Source organism: Macrotis lagotis, chromosome X (genome assembly GCF_037893015.1).
Source record: "Macrotis lagotis isolate mMagLag1 chromosome X, bilby.v1.9.chrom.fasta, whole genome shotgun sequence".
Classification (NCBI taxonomy): domain Eukaryota; kingdom Metazoa; phylum Chordata; class Mammalia; order Peramelemorphia; family Peramelidae; genus Macrotis; species Macrotis lagotis.
In genome coordinates, this window is record NC_133666.1 from 296127541 (window position 1) to 296141360 (window position 13820).

General features: G+C 34.1%; 1 protein-coding gene across 4 annotated transcripts in view; it reads left to right on the forward strand.

Moving 5' to 3' along the window:
- Positions 1-13601, forward strand: part of FECH (ferrochelatase) — a 51810-nt gene extending 38209 nt beyond the window's left edge. For all 4 annotated transcript variants that reach the window (XM_074206645.1, XM_074206648.1, XM_074206647.1 and 1 more), the window contains 4 exons: positions 4382-4489; positions 5057-5218; positions 9210-9269; positions 9755-13601. In XM_074206645.1, the coding sequence (XP_074062746.1) occupies positions 4382-4489; positions 5057-5218; positions 9210-9269; positions 9755-9889 (465 nt within the window). In that variant the 3' untranslated portion in view covers positions 9890-13601. The remainder of the gene's footprint in view (positions 1-4381; positions 4490-5056; positions 5219-9209; positions 9270-9754) is intronic.
- Positions 13602-13820: the final 219 nt, after the last annotated feature.

Here is a 13820-nt window from a genome sequence, read left to right on the forward strand (position 1 = left end):
TTAAAGTTTCTTCTTTCTTACCATTTTACCATCACACACATGTTATCTGGGGAGTTCTTTGCTTATCAGAACATATTTTCCTGTTTAAAAAGCTTAAGCTTCTGATTCCAGATATTCCATATTCATATAGTCTGGGTTGGACTCTGCATTCTTTGTCAAATGGAATAGTTAAGATAGTTGGACAATATAAAAAATATCTATGACAAGCAAATTTTATGCTATTAAAACTGTATTTTTTTTTTGGCAAGGCAATGGAATTAAGTGACTTGCCCAAGGTCACACAGATAGTAATTATTAAGTGTCTGAAGCTAGATTTGAACTCAGGTCCTCCTGATTCCAGGGCCAGTACTCTATCCACTGTGCCACCTAACTGCCCCTTAAAGCTATATTTTTTGAAAAGAAGACCTAGCACAGAGATTAGTCAACGCAAATTTCATTGTCTCCCAGGAGTGACTAGCGATAAAAAAAAATATAACCAGTTTGCTTTGTGTTCTTGATTTTGCTCCTATACTTCTTACCTGATAATGTTCCATATCATCTATCAGTTTTTCCCCAACAGGGATTTTTTTTTGCAAGGCAAACGGGGTTAAGTGGCTTGCCCAAGGCCATACAGCTAGGTAATTAGTAAGTGTCTGAGACTGGATTTGAACCCAGGTACTCCTGACTCCAGGGCCAATGCTTTATCCACTGCACCACCTAGCCGCCCCTCCCAACAGGGATTTTAAAAAAAACCCAACAACGCAAACCTGTAAAGCAAAGATGCACATTAACAAGACCTCTGACCTTAGGTTGAATTTTAAAAATTGATAATAACAAACAGGCAGGAAACTAGGTAAGCAGAAATTTAATAAGCAGTAACCGCAAATTTAGAGCTAGAAGGAACCTCAGAGTTCATCTCCCCCAACCTCCTCCCCTTTTTCAGCTGAGAAACTAGGAGCTAAGAGAGATCAAGGGACTTGCCCAAGAGTCAGATTCTGAATCTAGGTTTTCTGTTCCAAATCCAGTGTTTTCCTCATTCCTCTTTGTTGTTGTAACTAATTATATTTATTATTTTTTATTTTTTTAGGGTTTTTTGCATAACTATATTTAAAGATAGAACTCTGATTCTTTATGTTGTGTCATTTTTCTTGAAACAGTAACTAGTGGAAGCATAGTGGAAAGAATTGGGAATTAGAAGCCCTGTGTTCTCTTCTATTAACTAGATGTATTACCTTGAACAAGTCACTTCATTTTTCTAGGACTGAGTTTCCTCTTTTGTAGAACAAGAGTGTTGGATTAGATGCCCTTAAAGGTTACTTCCATATCTGTACATCTTAGATGCTTCTAGCTCTGGAAAAAAATTGTTGCCATCACTTTGGTAAGAGGGAACAATTGGAATATATTTTTATGGACTGACAAGAATTTTATTGGAATAATGGATTTTTAAAAATAGGTTGATGTACCCTAAAGTCTTTTTTTCAGTGCCTGTTGTACTTCCTAGCAAATTTTTGTTTGATTTTTTTTTTTGCAAGGCAATGGGGTAAGTGGCTTGCCCAAGGCCACACAGCTAGGTAATTATTGTCTGAAGTCGGATTTGAACCCAGGTACTCCTGACTCCAGGACCGTGGCTCTATCCACTTCACCACCTAGCTACCCCTTGATTATTAAACAAAGGAAAAATTGCCTGCATTTCATTTTTTAAATGGTCTCAAATGAACAGTCCTATGAACTAGGCACTGGTAAGAGAAGAAGACTTTTACTTGATTCTTGACTTGTTGGTAGCATGTTTCATATGGTATTATAGATTAAAATGGATTAAAAAAGAATAAAACTATTTAATGACAAAGGAAAAGACTATTGGTAGAAATGCAGTCTATTTCACTAGCTCAGAAAAGTGTGGCCAGTGAAGCCTAAAAGATGGCATATTTTTATTTTCAAAAAATTAATAAATATTTCCATTCTGAGGTTGTTTTTTTCTGTTATTTAAATTGCCAGGTTTGATACAGGAAGGATGGAGGGGTAGGGTTGAGAAGGGGACGGGGCATGGTGGGGAGGTGGGGAATGATTTTTATGTGAGTCTTTACTGCCACCTTCTGGTCATCAGCGAGGAACCCCGTGCTGCTGCCTTTCTTTCACTGTCAGGGAGGACAAGGGGGACCATGGAGAGAAACTCTTCATATCGAAGTCTTATTTACACAGTAATTAACAACAGGGGCAGGAGCTCATTCTGATTTTTTCGGAGGTGGTGGAGTGAGGACAGTGTACAAGAGTTCCGAATTTAAACTTCTACCATGGGGCCACAAGCTCTCAGCTCTTTTTCCCATTCATATGCTAGGTCTTCAAAAACAGTTGAATAATGAATGTTAGACCTTCCTTCTTCATACCCTCATGCTTTCTTTCCTTCTGTTTCGCTAAGGGATTTAGTATCTTGAGGGTGGAAAGATTGCTGACTGAGGAAAGAAAGTTAATAGAAGTGAAACTTGAAAACCTGAAGTAGCATACTCTACAGAAGTAAAGCAACTCTAAGGAAAAGGAGAGAGAGTGAGAAGGGAAGTTGGCAATCTCATTTATCAATTCATAGACTTCCTTTGTATTTTGGGGGAACTTTGATATTTCTGAATTCTACAAAATGGTTTGTTGGTATGAAATGGTCACTGGAAATAGTTAAAAGGAAACCTGAATTGAACATTTCCAAAGATATTTAACAAACTTCTTTGTCAACCAGCCATATTTCTTGAATCCCTCCTAAAATAGACCTTAAAAGTTTATTTTATTTTTATTATTATTTTTTTAATTTTAGAAAGGTTTTATTTATTTTCAGTTTTACAATTTTTGCCCCAATCTTGCTTCCCTCCCCCCACCCCCCACAAAAAGGCAGTTTGTTAGTCTTTACATCATTCCCACAGTATGCATTGATCTAAGTTGAGTGTGATGAGAGAGAAATCATCCTTAAGGAAAAAACATACAGTATGAGATATAGCAGAATTATATGACAATTTTTTAAAAATTAAATTGAAGGTACATAGAAAGTCTTTGGTCTTTGTTCAAATTCCACAATTCTTTCTCAGGATACAGTTGGCATTCTCCATCACAGATATCCCAAAATTTTGGCTGATTGTTGCCCTATTGGTATGAGCAAGTCCATTAAGGTTGATCATCACTCCCATGTTGCTGTTAGAGTGTACAATGTTCTTCTGGTTCTGCTCATCTCACTCAACATCAGTTCATGCAAATCCTTCCAGGCTTCCATGAATTCCCATCCCTACTGGTTTCTAACAGAACAATAGTTTTCCATGACATACATATACCACAGTTTGTTGAACCTTTCCCCAATTGATGGGCATTCCCTCAGTTTCCATTTCTTTGCCACCACAAACAGAGCTGCTATGAACATTTTTGTACAGGTGGTGTTTTTACCCTTTTACATAATCTCTTCAGGGTATAGACCCAGTAGTGGTATTGTTGGGTCAAAGGGTATGCACATTTTTGTTGTCTTTTGGGCATAATTTCAAATTGCTCTTCAGAAAGGTTGGATGAGTTCACAGTTCTACCAACAATGTATTAATGTCCCAGATTTCCCACATCCCTTCCAACATTGATCATTATCCTTTCTGGTCATATTGGCCAGTCTGAGAGGTGTAAGGTGGTACCTCAGAGATGTTTTAATTTGCATTTCTCTGATAATGAGTGATTTAGAGCAATTTTTCATATGACTATGGATGGCTTTGATCTCCTCATCTGTAAATTGCCTTTGCGAAGATAATTCTTGTTCTTAAATTTATAATCTAGGCCTTTTTTTAACTATATCATCTTTTATTTACCTTGTTCCTATCATCTCTAAACCTATTTCTGTACCACTTTATTTTGAACTACTAAGTAAATTAGTATCTAATTCTCATTTAAAAATATACCTTCTCGGGCGGCTAGGTGGCGCAGTGAATAGAACACCGACCTTGGAGTCAGGAGTACCTGGGTTCAAATCCGACCTCAGACACTTGATAATTACCTAGCTGTGTGGCCTTGGGCAAACCACTTAATCCCATTGCCTTGAAAAAATCTAAAAATAATAATAATAATAATAATAATAATAATAATACCTTCTTTCAAACCCCTTCTCTTACAGTATGATTCTAAAAGATATTTTATGGACATTCACATACTTCTATAACAAATAGACCCTTTCCATCCTTTTCTGCTTTTTTTTTCTGCATGTACAACAATGCTTTTGGTAATAATTTTGATAATGGTAGAATGTTAATTATTATGACATTTATGTAATTTCAAAGAAAAGAGATCAAATCCAATATTCCCTTAATTGTACTTTGGAGGTCACCTGTGAGCATCTTGATTGACTGTTCTCACTGTCATGAGGAGTCTGAGAGCATAATTTTTCTTGCTACAGGTAGTCAATCGAGGTGATCCTTATCCTCAAGAGGTAGGAGCTACAGTCCAAAGAGTAATGGAGAATCTGGGGTACTCCAATCCTTATAGACTTGTCTGGCAATCTAAGGTATGTGTCAGAATCCAATAACTTAGGAGTATAATCTTCTGTAGTTTTTTCACCTTTTTAGTTCATCAACCTTTAGAGAAAGTCAATTCTCTAATTAAGTGCTAAAAATATTGATCATGACACATATATCAGCACTTACATAGACTTGATCATTTTGAATTCTGGATACTCACCATGGAAACAAAATAATTGTGGAGGCAAGTAAGAGGGAAAAGAAAATGATCTAAAAATAACATGGTTGTTGACTTAAAAGAATTTATTATTCTAATAAAAATTTAACTCAGCAAACATTTACTAAATACTTAGTCCTAACTTAATGTTGTACCTTGAATATTATGAAGGCTAATTAATGGCACTTAATAAATACTTGTTAAATTATTTTTATATAAAAACAAAACAAAGAAATTCTTAAATTGACTGAACCCTAACATTTTAGGTCATTCCTTGTTTTCACTTTCTTCCTTGCCTTCAGTGTTTACACAGTAAGCATTCAATTTCAAAATGAACTGTTCTAGGTAAGTCACATTAGAGTGTATTTATGTTGTCACTAATATATCCTTTTCATAGGTTGGTCCAATGCCATGGTTGGGTCCACAGACAGATGAAACTATCAAAGGACTGTGTGAGAGGGGTAGAAAGAATATCCTTTTAGTTCCAATAGCATTTACCAGTGATCATATTGAAACCTTGTATGAACTAGATGTCGAGTCTCAAAAATTAGCAAATGAGGTAAGTTTTCTTTTAACTTTTATCATTAAGGAACATTACTGTGTATATCTCTATTTCTGACTTTATAAATATACTATACTTTTGTTCATTTTAAAAAAGGTCATTATCTTCAGTCTTGGGAGATTTTTATGTAGTAGATATTCCTTTTATAGTTTTCAGTTTGTGGTTTTTATAGTTTTATAGTTTTCAACATACAACATTTCAACAGGTTCAGCATTCATTCATTCTTTTCAGAGTTTTTGAGTTACACATTTTTCTACCTCCCTTCCCTCCTTCCTCCCCATGGCAGCAGACAATCTGATACAGTGAACTTGTTTTTCTCAATTCCTAGAAGGCAAAACTAGAATCTCCTAGGAGGACAAAAGAACTTCCTAATAACTTGAGGTATTAAAAACTGAAAGGAGTTGTCTTACTAGATATTGAGTTCCCCTTTAAGAAAGGTATTCAGGCAGAAGTTCTATGATCTCATGTTAGTGACATTTTAGAGGGAATTTGTGATTCAGTTTATTATTGTTTTTGAGTTGTTTACAGTTGTGTCCATATTTTTGTGGCCTCATTTGAAATTTTCTTGGCAGAAATATTATAGTGGTTTGCCAATTCCTTCTCCAGCTCATTTTTCAGATGACAAAACTGAATCAAACAGGATTAAGTGACTTGCTCAGGGTCACACAACCTGAACTCAGGAATATAAATTTTCCTGATTCCAGGTCCCATATGCTTATCTACTCTTCTACCAGCAGTCCCAATACTAGCCCACAAAAACTGCCCACGATTCAGTTAGAGATTGTCAAATTGGATGAACTCTAGTGACTTTGGAGACTCCTTCCAAGTCTAAGATAACATGATGCTATAACTATCTGAATCTCACTAATTAGGAATTTGTAGTGATTTTTAACTGGGTTTGAATTGATATCTACTCCTATAATTCATTAAGTAACTTCATAGTGTAAAAAATATTGAAGGGAGAAATGCTTTAAAATAATTTATAATACTTTAAGATATAATTTGGAATCATATTAGCAAAATGAAAAATATTCTTATTCATTAAAGCAGATGACCTAATGATCACTATTAGACAACACTTTTTAGCTTACTTTGAATAATCTATATATTCAATGAAAACTACAGTTTTGTTTTTTTCCAATTACATGTAAAGATAATTTTGAATGTTCACTTCTGATAGCAGGTCATGAAACTGTACTGTTTTTAAAAAGTCAGTACTTCCTACTTTTCAATAATCCTGTCAGGCTTATTTCCATTAATCTTAATAAGTCAAGTTTTATTGTGCTATAACTCCTTCTCTTCCTTGATGCTATCATTTAATTTGGGACTTTTATAAAAAAAATTTTTTTATTATGTGTGATAAGGCATATGACTTAAAAGTCCCTTTGTTTTTTTAAAATAAAGAATGGGAATAAACACAGAATTACATCCTTAGCAATTTTTTGTCCTCTTTTATATACTGATTTAATGAGTTAGTTACCACTGTGTTGTGATCAATCTATTGAAATAACAAATACTGTTGTTAGCACCTTGTAATGTAAGATGGATGTGAATTGTCATTCACTATAGAGAAAAACTATAGTTCAGCTTTATTATGAATTAAATAAACTTTTGTGGACTAGTTGGGAAAACCTAACCACCATTTATAACATTTAGCCTATGCATTCTGCACTTATGGAGAGGAGAAATATAGGAATGGGAACACATAGCCCTCCTATCGCTATGGCCACTAGCCATTCATTGCTCAGTGAGAGGGGAACATAGTGATTCAGATAAAAGTTCTTATTCCCAAGGAATTCTACATAAGAAGCCAGCTGTGTGTACAAAATATTCATATCCTGAAGAGTGCTAGGATTGTTTGTTATTAGTTCCATTTGAAGGCTTTGTAGTAAAGTTGAAATTAGCCAAAATGAGATCTTTAGAAAATTTTTTTCATATTTAACCAATTAATCCCTCCCCCAATGTTACTAAGGTAGTTTGTACTAAGAATTTCTTTTTCCATATTGACTGATAATTCACATCCATCTTATATTGGTACTTGTTATTTCAATAATCAGATTGAGCACACCAATGGCAAATGGCGAATTAAGTCAGCACATAAAAGGGAACAAAGAAACACTCACTACCATTTATAACATTGTTTATATGATGATATATGTTTTCAGTTTCAAGCAACTGAAAAATGAACTTTTAAGAACATAACCTTTCTTTGAATTAAAGACTATATGTGGCATTGACTCATATGTTTTTGTAATTCCATTCCCCCATACCCCCACCTTCCATCCTACTTATGTTAAAACTAATTAATGGTGATAAAAACATAGATAACCAAAAGAAGAGATTAGGATGGCCTAGATCTTTTATGAATTGAATATTAACTGCCATATAAACAACGATTGCTGAACTGTTTTAAGGGTAGATCAACCAAATTTATGAAATATTATCTATGTCTCTTCTTGACACAAGAATATGTACAAAGGAAAGCTCACTCAACTCTGAATTGTATTAGAAATACTAACTAATTAGTAAATTTATTTTTTCATTCTTATACTTTAGAGGAAAAACTACTTCATCTAAATTGGTAATATTCAGTTTTATGTCAATATTTGTAATTATTCTTAGGAAAAAGATCATTATTGTTCTGTTTGTTATTATTGTATAATAGGAATGGGCAATCTGGAAATAATACAAAACAGGTTAATATGAGAGAGATACATCTTGGGAACCATAGTCTATCATTATTGAAAATTAGACTTTATATTGGCTATGAGAAGATACTCTTCAGGGTGCTGTTGTATATTGCAGAGTTTTCTATAAAAGGGAAGCAGGTTAGTTGACATTGAAAACCAAAATAGAAACCGTAAAAAAGTTTTTTTTTCTGATTTGTTAATATTTTTCAGAATTCTTTCTATTTCTTTAGTAAAGTTCCTTTCCAATTTTAGTATATCTTCTAGTACTTAATCCTGGGCGGGGGGGGGGGGGGGGGGGGGGAATTGACTTACAGGCCTATTAGAGGATGCAAAAGACATGATAAGACATAGTTGTTTAGCCAACATCCAAACCAAGAAGGCCTGAGTTCAAGTCTTATTTTGACACATACTAACTCTGGGCAAATCATTTAACCTCTCAGTGCTTTGTATAACTCTCTAAGATTTTAAGTTTCAGAGACAGCATTAACCTGTATATTCTTTTTTTTAAATTAAATTTATTTTTCTGACTACATATAAAGATAGTCTTCAGTAATCATTTTTAGGTAGGTTTTGAGTTCCACATTTTTCTCCCTCCCTCTAAAGAGGGTATTCTAATATATAAGCTGTATATTCTTCACATGGAATTTCCTGTGCCACTGAAATCTCAAATCCTTTCTCTATCCCTTCACTCATGGTAGATTTTTATGCATTTGATTATTTCATCTCTTGTTAAGAGGGGGAAGAAACCCTAATTACATGGAATTTAAACTCACCCACAAGTTGGAGAATAGGTGGCAGTGGGTTTTTTAAATAAACATTTAGAAATGATATAGACTCCCAAACTATATTATAGAATTAAATAAACATTTTAATTAAACATGTGATAATGAATGTGTATTTCATGTAAGAAATGAAAATAGACATAAAGAATGACATGCTGAGTGTTAGAAATCTATCTGGTTTGTTATTTTTTTTTTCTGGAGGGAAAAGAATGAAACTTATTTAAATGAGAAAGTTACATTCTAAGGATAACTTAAAAACACATTAGAAACAAATAATGTTTGGGAGGGATAAGAGTAGGTTGTAGAAATTGAAACAATGTTTATAATAACAGGGATGAACATTAACTTATAGCCCAGGTTCAATATTTTCAATTAACAGCTGCTTGTAGACACTTTTGAACCAATACTGTGGGTTGTGGTTTTGTTTGCTTGTTTTTTGGTTGTTGCAGATCTTTTAAAAAAAAGCTGTAAGAAATTAAAAACATGTGTATTTTTTCCCCTTCTCATTTGATTCAGTGTGGAATTGAAAACATCAGAAGAGCAGAATCTCTTAATGGAAATCCATTGTTCTCTAAGGTATCCACAATGTTGCTGCTGTCTTAGTAGAACATATAGTAGAGCAATCCTCTGAGAAACTCCAACAGAATATTGGTTTTCTCACATATTAAAACATTTTGAGTTCCAATTAATTACAAAAAATAAAAATCGAATTCACCATACTTAACTTTTTTCCCTTTTATCCCCAATTTTCCTATTTGTGCTTCCAAGCACTTAAGGTAAATTTAAAATCTATTTTCCAAAAAAAGCAGTTATTTTGGGATTTGGTCAGAGTATTTGATTTCCAAAAACCATTGTCTTAACCTTCTTTGAGCTGAGGTTTCCCAAAAAAGGAAAGCTTTGTAGTGTTTAGTTGATAAAATTTATGAATGAACTTTAAAAGAAAACTCCAAACTAAAAACACTCTGGTCTTGATGAGGGCACATAAAAGGAAAAATAAACTGAGAATGAAATATACTTTTTTACTTCTAGCTAATCTTTGTTTCATATCATCTGTTTTTCAGGCACTGGCTGATTTGGTTCATTCACATATCAAATCAAATGAAATGTGCTCCAAGCAGTTAACTCTAAGCTGTCCACTCTGTGTAAATCCTGTCTGCAGGGAGACAAAATCCTTCTTCACTAATCAACAGCTGTGACACATGGTCTGTGAAGTCAGTTGGATTAGTCAGGAGAACTTCCTGGGGTGATCCCACAGACACCCCAAAGACATCTCATTTGGGGGAAAAATGTTAGGAGAAGTAAAAAAAAAAAGAAATTACATTACAATGTTGATGAATCCTTTGATACACTTTACTTGATATTATGTAGGGAGAGATTCTGAAGATCTCTCTAGGGAATTCTATATTTATATACTTAATATGCTGTGAACATTCACATTTTATTCTTTTAAGTATAATGACCTTCTTTAAGTATTACTAGCATAATTTCTTTTTCTTTTAAATAATAAACAGATGGATTTTAAAGACCTCTTAGATTCTAGACACACATTTTAAATACAGATTTTAGTTTTGTCACCAAAGAAATTTTATAGTAGTACAGAAGCAACTATCCCATATGGGCTGTAGGGATTATTGAGACTTGTTTGCATTTCCTTCTTTCATCTGTTTTTTTTTCTTAGTTTTGTCAAAAATGTGTCTGAATCTGAAAAATCTAAATTGAATGAAGGCTATTCAGCACTTTTTCTGTGGTCTTGCAGTAGCAGTAAGTCATTGGGAATGAGCCCTGAGGCCTATATCCACCAATAATTTGCCAGAAGTTTGCTAGTGAAACTGGTTTTCTTTGCATATTGCCTTTTTCATTGGTAATAGTGAATGTGATGATTTCTAAATCCCCTGGGATTCTGAAATCCCCTTGGGTAAAGACTCAAGGTTCCTAATAACACAAAAGATATATTGTTTATTATAACTTTATGGAAATTTGTGATGGTATAAGGAGTGCTCAGGGTTTTTCTTTTGGGGGGGGGCAACGGGGTTAAGTGACTTGCCTGAAGTCATACAGCTAGTAAGTATCAAGTGCCTGAGGCTAGATTTGAACTCAGGTCTTCCTGATTCCAGTGCTGGTGCTCTATCCACTATGCCATCTAACTGGCCCTGTTCATGATCTTTTCCTCTGGCCTCTGGATGCTTATATTCTTGAGGGATGATGTTACTGAAAAATTTTTATAATAACTTGATTTTAAATTTTTCTTCCAGAATCCCAGTGAGCATCTTTGTAAATTCTCTTCTGTCTGAGATGAGTTTTTTTTTTCCCATTCTGCATAGGTTTATTTTGAAAATTATTTTTTCAATGGCAAATATGTTTTGTAACCCTGAGCTCTTAGGGGGAAAGTTACCCCCAAATGCAGTAATGATGTCAGATAATCAGGTCTCATATGTTCTGATTTAAATGTATTAAAATTCACTGTCAGTTGCATATATAGTAGAATTTCTAATGATCACTTTTTTTTCTTTCTTCGAAAATCTAATACTTCATGTTCTTCAAAAGAGATTTTCTGTTTGATTTTTTTAAAAAAAGTTTAGAAAGTAGGAGTAATCTTCAGAGGATTTATAGATCTTCTGTTTTCAGGATTTGCTGTGTTAATAAATAATACGACATCAGTGAGTTTTCTTTGGATGCACATATAGATGATATTGAACCAGTTTAATTCATGTTGACTAAAATCAAAATGATATAATAGAAGGAAATTAAATTAAGACACATGAAAAAATGCCTCCTACTTTTGTTGTCCTAGTAGTAGTCCTCTCCATAACTTAGAAGGCAGTATCACATTGGAAGAAGAAAGAAAGAAAAGGAGCAGCTGAACTTTGATCATTTGGTTAAAAAAAAGAAGAAATTGGCTTTTCTTCTAGGGGACTGTTTTTGTAGTTTAACCTGATTCTGAGTAGAAGCACTTGATTGGTCTCAGTTGTAGGATGCTATTGCAGAACTGTTTTTTGATGGCTTAGCACTTCTTTTTGAACTTTGATTTGGAATCTAGTGCTATACTGAGTTTCACATCAAAAAGAATGAGTAGTATTCCACTCATTTTATTCTAAAAATCTATCATCCAGCTCTTTTTTTACACTATGAGTATGACATAACCCTTAAAATATCCTTGATTAGGGAATGTAAAGAATGATTGAGACAGTCCATGTTGGTTAGCACTTTAGATCCTGAGGATGAAAGCAGAGGCAAACCTTAGAATCCCTGTAGGAAAGATCTGTGCATGTTCTTCCACCCTCCAACTTTTACCTACATGCCCACTTTGTCTCTGAAAACTAGCCAGTTGATCAAGGAACCATAAGCATCAATCTGGACCAAGATTCTTGGTACTGGTTTGGAACTAGGCCAGCTCCCAGTATTAAGGGGTTGGGTTGATGTTTATTTGGCTCTTAGCCCATGGTATTGGATACTTTCATATGTTAAACTTAACGACTATTTAATTACTGCTTGATAAGACTAGTGTTTGGTAAAACCAAATTATTGATAGATCTTTTTTGACTGTGTGTTAGTTTTTGAGAAGAGTGCATAATTGTCAACTTCAAGTTTACAAATGTCTGCTCTGGGTCATTAGCACTAAAATATTGCCAGCTCTTTTCAGGCTGAGCTCCTATGTAGTAGTGACTTTAAATTGATGAACCAACTTCATTTAGAATTTAGAAAAGCTGTGATTATTAGATAATTTGACTTGCCAAGATTACTGTATGGTACAAAACCTTTTAAGTACAATTCTTTTGGGATGTAACCATTTAAAGATTATGCAATTTTACTACCACCTTCCATCTTTTTATTACTTCTTGTACTGAAAGTAAATTCACTTATAAAATTTTATTCTGATACACGAGAGTGTGTGTTGTTTGTGTGACTATTTCAAGAACCATAATTGAAATGCATAAATTAGATGGTTTGTGCAACTAGCTGCAGATGTATTCAGGTCAGATATTCATTTGAAATGTGTGAAGAATTATTCCACCAAGAGGGTAATAAGCTCAGAATGAATACCAGTGAGTAGGGGTAGGGTGAGACCTTCACCCACCCCGGAGTTTAAAATAACCACATGGCCCTTGCAGGCAAGGAAAGTTTCTCTCTGTTCTGCTTCCCCCTCCTCCCAAGGGTTGGTGCTTTGGCAGGAAGCCAGATTACTAGGGATAAGCTGCAGCTGGGGACAGGGAAAAATTAGGCATGTACCTTAAAATCAGGACATCTGGTAGCCTCAGCAATCAAAATATCTGTTTGTGTGTGCACATGCATGTCCACATCAGGAGAATCCTCCAAGAGTCTTCATCCTCTTTTAGTAGATTGTTGGAGTCATTCAAAGCTAGGATCAGCTTGGCATCATTGTTTCTCTGCTTCTTTTATTCAACTCATTTTCCAGAAAAGCTCTGACCCTGAAGATGTATGATCGTGGATGGGAAAAATAATTCAACTGATTTTAGGAGGCTGAAAATGGAATTTAAATTTAGAGCTGGATTAAAAACTCTCAATGGAAAGTCATTTCTTGGTTTTCCTCAGAAAGACATAGATTCTTGAGACCATTTTGAATTATTAAACTGGTTTATTTTCAATTGTTTATTCACATGATGACTGTAAATTTAAAAGATAATTTTAAACATATTGTCTGCCCTAGAAATGCTTCACAACTCTAGAACAAAACTGTAATTGCCTTCTAATGAGAAAACTTTAGAGATCATCAGCACTCGACTTGAAATATTTAAACCAAGGCCTATAGAAATTAAGTGACTTGCCCTAGATCATATAAAAATTTAGTAGCAGAACCAGAATTAGACTTCAGTTCTCCTTTCCTCTACTCTAGTGCACTTCCCACTATTACAGAATCTCAGCCTGGGAAATTGTGTTCTAGTGAGGTACCTATTTCAATTTTCTTTCATAAAATAAGTTTTAAGTGGACAGATTTTGCCACAAACCAGAATTATGCTTTAGTCAATGCCATTAATCATATTTAACAATAAATAAAGTCTAAAACCTAATTGTTATTGTATTGTTAATGTTAAACTTTAATGTTTCTTATTGAGTATTGCTAGTTAAATGAATTAATTGTACCTGACAAGCTTTATTTGTTAGATTTCT